We start from the raw sequence: 7,430 nt of genomic DNA, 5'->3' as shown, positions 1-7,430 counted from the left end.
TGATTATAGTGCTAATGAAAGGTGCTAGTAGCAGTGCCAAGACTAATGTTCTAATATGAACTGGTAGTAGTTGTTCAAGGTTTTTTTTTTTTTTGGGTTTCTTCCTTGGGACACATATTTGCACATATTTGTGGTGGGGGAAAAGAATGGTCTTTGATGAGAGAGTTCTACCAACTTGACTCCCATCCTTCAAGATTTCTTAGAAAAAAAGTTGTAGGTTCTACCTCACATCATGAGATAAAATGAAATATAACTGAATGTTTTGGTCTATGCAGGCCAAGAGAAGGGAAGGCAAGGGCTGACTGACCTTGGACCTGTGAGTAAACACCTTTTATTATTCAAGCCTTAAGGCCAAATCCTATTTTTGGCTGCACAGTGAACTTTGCTTTACCTAATCTCTTGGTCTTTGTCTTGGCCTGTTTTTTGGGTCTTGTGTAGGCATAGGCTGTTTTGCGGAGTGGGAGAAGATTCCTCAGGGGAAAGTGCTTTAGGGAGGATCTAGGCCTCCATGGTCTCATCCCTTTGTATCACTTCCCTACCTTCTTGCCTCACGTTGGGGTTGCTCTGAAGATACAGGTGAAACCCTAAGCCTCAGAACAAACTGATTGTCAGCTGTTTCTGCCCATTCTGCCTGTAACTTTGATCCAAAGCCAAGACACTAAAGTGCAAAGAAAGAAATGGAACCCCAGGGTTCTGGCCATGGGCCAAAACAGGGAGCAAGCTGTGGACAGCGGTGCACCAGTGGTGCTGTCCCCTTGTACAGACCTCCCATCCTTTGGCTGGACTCCTTCTCCTCCCAAGTTCATCTCCTAGTCCCTCTCCTTTCGTCTGGAGTGCCCTCGTACCCTAGGACAGTGGCACTTCAGAGTCAGAAGGTAAGAGAAACGTTTGTCTAAATTTCCTACATGTTAAAGCTAAACAAAGCACCTAAAAGAAAAAGACGACTTATAAAAATATAATGGGGTCACCCCCCAAACTTCTTATATTTTCTATGTATATGAAATGTCAAAATATAATGAGTAACTTTCCAAATAGTACCATCTCTCCCTACCCATATATACTTTATCTGCAGCAGCCCCCATACTGCCCATTCACCACTTAAAGCTTTACTCTGTAGAACCACTAGATAATCAACCTATTTCATCCCACTCACCCCACCTTCCCCAACATGCACCCACTTGAATTTCAAAGAAACTCTCCAAAAAAATAGACATTTGCAAAAAGTATATCTGTTTACACTGTCTATGTGCATATTATTTCTCAAGATTATTACTTTTTTTTTAACCATAAAAAAGATTGCATATTGGCAATATAATGAGAAAACCATAGTGGCCATTTCTGGTTGTTGGTGGGTCAGTGGGCTGGTTGTGGAAGCACAGAAGCAGGAGGACTCTGAGAGGGGCAGGCGTGGTCTTCAGCCTTGGCACATGAGGACTGAGAGGGTTAACTGGGTTCTCAGGCCTTAGGCCTCGGCAGTGCCCCATCTCTGTAGTCATTCCCTCTCTTCTGTCCACCTTCCCCCACTTCCTACCCCTGCCCATGCCTCACAACCCTCTCGAAGCAGAGGCCACGTGGCTCTGTGGCATGTATCTGCCTGGGCCATTCTGAAGACAGGGATGGCATTTGGAGGGGTGTGATGTGGGACACACACCCAAGCAAGCTTATTTGTGACTGTTCCCACTCTGGGAAAAATTGTCCATCACTTCTATGTCGTTAAAAATTTAAGCAGTTACTAGGCTGATAGGTTAAGAAATAGATCTTTTGTTCTCGTGGCTTTGCATTAATATTAAGCATGAATATATATCATATATTACATTGCTTTCCTTCTGCTCTGGGGAAGACTGCACTCTCCTTCGAAACAGGAAAACTGCACAGCCTGTGAATTGAATGTTTTGAAAGCTGTTATTCCCCTATAACCCTCCCCCCACCCTTTCTTCCCAGCTCTCAGTTCCTATATTAGAAAATCCCACCCACCCTCCCTCCCGCCAGCCCACCCGAGGTTAAATAGATAGTGCCACATTCTAAAATTCATGCATTGCTGCATTTTTGCTATTGCACATATTGCAGAGAGAGGGAGGGAGGAGGAGGAGGAGGAGAGAGTTGTGCCTGTGTGCCCCCTGCTGCCCTTCCTCTTCCCTTCCTTAGGCTCTCAGATTCCTGTGCCATCTCCCGCTCGGCCCTCTCCCAGCCTCCCCTTCACTGGCAGCAGACCCTTCACTGGTTGTGGACGTCCTCTCTGCGGACGATCTTGTAGATGATCCAGTAGAACATGTTGAAGATGAGGAAGGCCATGGGGAAGCCGATGCGGGATATTTTGTCGATCTTCTTGGCTCTCTGGATGAAGAGTTTCCGCATCTCCTCGGGCGACTTAGATGGTGCAGGAGGGGGGTTGGTGGTGGTGTTGTTGTTGGCACCCTTGACCGAGATGCCATCCTTGGCCTGCAGACAGGCTGGGCCCATCCCATAGGCGAAGTTGAAACGGACCTCTCCGGCCTCATCCTCCTGGAATAGATTCAACATGGGGCTCTACTTAAAATAAGACAGGGCTGGGCACCCTCCCTGCAAGGCACTCCCCAGGGGGCCAGGCCGTGCTCGTCTGGTTCTCCCTGCCTCTCGGACTGCTCTTTGGCTGGCGTGGGAGTTCTGCCTTATAGAGGGGCGCCCCTTGCATGCTGGAACAGATGCAAACCAGGGGACAGAACCGTGGGTCTAGAGGCTGGCGACCTGTGCCGTCTCTGTTATGTTACTTGCTGGCTGTATGGCCTTAGGTGAGTCACTTTCTTCCATAAGTCTCAGGTTTTTTTTTTTTTTTTTAATGTCTTTTTGTCCTGTGAGTGGGGGTTAGAGTCACCCCATTAACTTAGGAGGTTCTTTGGACCATCAGAGATAATTGAGCAGATACTCTGTTGTATACTGGACTTTGATTAGGAATTCTGAGGGCAATTTGGAGAGATCCCCTGCTTTGCCTCTGTTGCTTCCTTACCCACTTGCCCACCCCGTGATGACCCAGGCAGGGGCAGGAGCTCAGGCCTCCCCTTCATTTCCCAAGCCAGGGAAGGCAGATCTTTGCCGTCTCCAGGTTTCCACATCCCTTTGATTTTAACGACGAGCCATCATTCAGTGACCTTCCCTGCTTGCATCCAACTTACCTTTCCCGGTCCCTCCTCTCTCGCCACCATGGGCTCTGCACCCCTGCCTGCATCTTTCCATATTTCTCTTGTGTGTCCTCACACTCCCTGCCTCACGCTCACTTGTCTTTTTGGCTTACGTGTTTCCCAGGGCATGGTCTAAACCACGGAGGCACAGTTGGATGCTCCCATCGTGCCCAGCTTTGCTGTCTCTCCTTTAGAGCTCTGAGGTGGTACTGTGTCAAGCATTTCATTCAGTGTTGGATTCAGTCTGTGGCTCTGGGGGCATTTTATCAACTCATGTCACCCTGCTAGATCATAAAAGCTTTTAGGAGAGGATCCCTATCTTCTGCTTCTTGCTGTGCAGAACAAGGCACTCAGGATGGGACCCACCCACGCCTCTCCATCCCCGCTGGTCTGCCCCAGGGTGGCCGCCATTTGCACTTGTGGTAACCTCCAGTCTAACCTCCTACTGCCTCAGAGCCCATCTGCCGTGTGCTGACACGGAAGTCACTGCTTATCTTCTGCTGAGAACCCTTCAGTCGGCTGCGGTAGACTCTAGGATCATTACGATCCTTCACATGGTAAACAAGGCCTTTGATGACCCCCCTGTCCACCTCTCCAGCCTTGCCTTATGCCATTCTCTCTGTCCTTCTGTGTTTCGGTCACCTGCGATTTTCCCATATCTTTGCAAGTGTCTTGCCCTTCTTTTTGGGCTTCTGTTCAAGTTGTTCTCCCTGTTGGGTACATACTCCCAACTCCAGCTGCTTCTATTCTACCTAATTCTTTTTTTTTATTTGACAGGTAGAGTTATAGACATTGAGATAGAGACAGTGAGTGAGAGAGAGAGAGAGAGAGAGAGAGAGAGAGAGAAAGGTCTTCCTTCCGTTGGTTCACTCCTCCAATGGCCGCCACGGCTGGCGCTGTGCCGATCCAAAGCCAGGAGCCAGGAGCCAGGAGCCAGGTATTTCCTTCTGGTCTCCCACATGGGTAGAGGGGCCCAAGCACCCAGACCATCTTCCACTGCCCTCCTGGGCCACAACAGAGAGCTGGACTGGAAGAGGAGCAACCGGGACTAGAACCCGGCGCCCAAATGGAATGCTGGCGCCGCAGGTGGAGGATTAACCAAGTGAGCCACGGTGCCGGCCCCTCTCTCTTATTCTTAACTCAGAAGCCTTCAATGTGCTCCCAAGGGTAGGCTGGCTGCCCCTGCTGTGTGTGCTGTAAGATGATTTTTAAAGGCTATTATCACACTGTGTTATGATTCTTTGATTAATGTCTCTCCCGTTAGACTACAAGCTCCAAGAAAGTAGAGGGAAAATCTATCATGTTCGCTGCCCCCTTAACACTGAGCATATGAAAGTAGTTCCTGGTACATATGCTTAAAACTCAGTAAATATTTGTTGAATCGGTAAATATTTACTTGTATATCTTCAGCAGCCTCCTCTCCCTCCCCTTTTTTGGTTTGTTTAAATGGGTTGTATTCCTAACACAAGGAAGTTTTGAGACATATGATAAATGCTCATAAATGCTCGAGAAATCTTTGGCAAGTCAATCAATATGACCAACATCCTCACTGCAGACAAAGCATGGGAGATAGATGCTTAATAACTATTTGCCTATCAATGAGGCGAGAATAGTGTTTAGGGGCCAGCATTGTGGCTTAGACAGTTAAACCACAGTCCATATGGGAGCTGGTTCAAGTCCCAGCTGCTCCACCTCTGACCTAGCTCCCTGCTAATGCACTGGGGAAAGTGGAGAATGGCCCAGGTGCTTGGGCCCCTGTACCCATATGGAAGAACCGGAAGAAGCTCTGGCTCCTGGCTTTGGCCTGGCCTACCCCTAGCTGATGTGGCCATGTGGGTAGTGAACTAGCAGTTGGAAGCTCACTTGCTCTCTTTACCTGTCTCTGTAACTCTGCCTTTCAAATAGATAAAATAAATCTCTCTTTAAAAAAAAAATAGTAGTGTTTATGCCAAGGCCAAGAGGAGGGGTGGGGGAAGCCAGCCAAATTCCTGGACCCAGTACCTGGAAGGCTGTTTACATTTTAATATAAATCTGGCTTTAAGGGGATTGTGGGGCTTGAAAACTTATTTATTTATTTTAGTTGGCCCAAGTTACAGGGAGAAGCAGAAAATTTAGTCTATGCAGATTTGGGTGAATTACTCTCTGTCTTCCTCATCTGTTAAACATGGCAGTGGAAGTTTTAGAGGCATGAACGGCAGGACCCATCAATCTTACATTGTACTTGGGAAAAAAAAATTTCCAAGCAGACTGGAAAAAGACTTGCTATTCCTATGACAACCAGCAGGTGGCAGTAACCACATGCCCAATTGCATCTGGAGCTGCCTGGGAACGGCATGGAAGAAATCTGATGTGTCTTCTTGAACCCCGGGAGGTTTCTGGGACTCACAGGGAACTCAAGGACCGGATGCCTTCTGCCCAACAAATGAGGTAACATGGGGAGATCGTGGGATTTGGGAAGCTGGGCCAAGATCACAGGCATTTTGGCTAGTTCCTTTCCACTCCTCATTTAGGGTTTCAGTTCCCCTCTGCAAGCGGCCTGCTAAAGAGAGGTTTCTGTGGCCAGAGCTGTGGTGTAGCGGGTAAAGCCGCTGCCTGCAGTGCCAACGTCCCATAAGGGTGCCAGTTAAAGTCCCGGCTGCTCCAACCCAGCTCTCTGCTAATGGGCCCTGGAAAAGCTGTGGACTATGGCCCAAATGCTTGGGCCCCTGCACCCACATGGGAGACCCAGAAGAAGCTTCTGGCTCCTGATTTTGTATTGTCTCAGCTCCGGCTGTTGTGGCCATCTGGGGAATGAACCAGCAGATGGAAGACCTCTCTCTCTCCCTCTGCCTCTGCCTTTCAAATAAATAAATAAATAAATCTTAAAAAAAATAAAAGTTTCTGCAGCCTATGCTGTTGTGTGTTGCCACAGCCACAGTGGCTGACTCCAGAGGGCGCTCTTCTTCATGGTGAGCTGACTCCACACACTTGTGGTTTCTGACATTTGGATGAAGCCCAGAGCCTTGATGAGTGCGCTCCTGTTAACTCATTCACACAAGGAGAAATGGGAGTGACAAGGTGAGCTAGGGATAAATAATATCTGGCTGGAAGAGACTGGTACACTGGGGAGTGTGTTCAGCCTACCTAAAGGCAGCACCAGTGCACCAGAGCCATTTGGGAATGTGTATCCCATGTGGCCAGAGGCCACCTTAAAGATGTTGGCATTCCAAATTTGGCTTTCTGGCTACTAGTTTTTGATCTCTGCCTTGGACTACACATTAGTTCCTTTTTTAAAAAATATTAATTTTATTTGAAAAGCATAGAGAAAGCACAAGAGAAAGGTCTTCCATCCAGATTCACTCCCCAAATGGCTGCAATGGCTAGAGCAGAGCCAGGCCGAAGCTAAGAGTCTGAAACTCCATCCAGGTCTCCTATGTGGGTGGTTGCAGGGGCCCAAGCACTTGGGCCATCTTCTGCTTCTCCAGGTGCATTGTCAGGGAGCTGGATCAGAAGTAGAGCAGACATGACTGGAACCAGTATTCCTATATGTGATGCCAGTGTTGCAGGCAGCAGCTTAACCCACTGAGCCACATAGCCAGCCCCTGAACCTAACTTCTTACTATCTAATAGATGTAGGACTGTTTTTATCCGGTTCAGGGTAGACCCACTGCTTAACAGATAAGGGCATGGTGTATCAGTCATGTTTTGGAAGAAGTACTCAAGTCCCTGAGTACCTCCTCTGTGTGTGCTGTCAGTACCTTGGGATCCTGGTGACTTGCTCTGCCTTCCTATCATTAGTTGCATGAGAGGAGGGGATAGGATGATCTCAGATCTCATCCAGGAAGGAACTGAAAGAATTTGATCAAATATGCTTAATGGCCTTATGCACACGTTACCTGGCAAGAGAGAGTTTTTGTTTCTAGGATATAAAGCTGACACCTGGGAGGGCTGGTGGCAGCCTTTGGAAGCAGCATAGGTTTACCACACTACACATCTGCACAGGGCTGCATTCACGTTTTAGTCTATGCAAATAACACCTTCTGGATTTGTATAGCACAGAGTGCAAAACCTGATGCTTAGGTGAATATTTTGGACATAGTCTTCCCAAATAAGTGTTTCCAACAAATGTCTTTAGCAGTGGGAGCTGTAAAAAGCAAATAGTCTATGGGAAATAAAAGAAAAAGAAACATAAATCTCAGAGATTACTATACTTGATCAGTCTCAGATTTTCTTTTTTTAAGAAGCAGAGGCTAGACAGGCCATGGACAGTGCGGAAGGACTCAGAGGGGGGTCTTT

General features: G+C 47.7%; 1 protein-coding gene across 2 annotated transcripts in view; it reads right to left on the bottom strand.

Annotated features, from left to right (window-relative positions):
• Positions 1-2,214: 2,214 nt before the first annotated feature.
• Positions 2,215-7,430, bottom strand: part of GLRA1 (glycine receptor alpha 1) — a 96,305-nt gene continuing 91,089 nt past the window's right edge. Inside the window, exon 9 of one of the 2 annotated variants that reach the window (XM_062189708.1) lies at positions 2,215-2,526. In XM_062189708.1, the coding sequence (XP_062045692.1) occupies positions 2,215-2,526 (312 nt within the window). The remainder of the gene's footprint in view (positions 2,527-7,430) is intronic. The other variant, XM_062189709.1, reaches the window with a different exon arrangement.

The sequence above is a fragment of the Lepus europaeus genome, chromosome 4 (genome assembly GCF_033115175.1).
Source record: "Lepus europaeus isolate LE1 chromosome 4, mLepTim1.pri, whole genome shotgun sequence".
NCBI lineage: Eukaryota > Metazoa > Chordata > Mammalia > Lagomorpha > Leporidae > Lepus > Lepus europaeus.
Note: the sequence above shows the minus strand (reverse complement) of the source record. Positions and strands in the feature narration are given on the sequence as shown.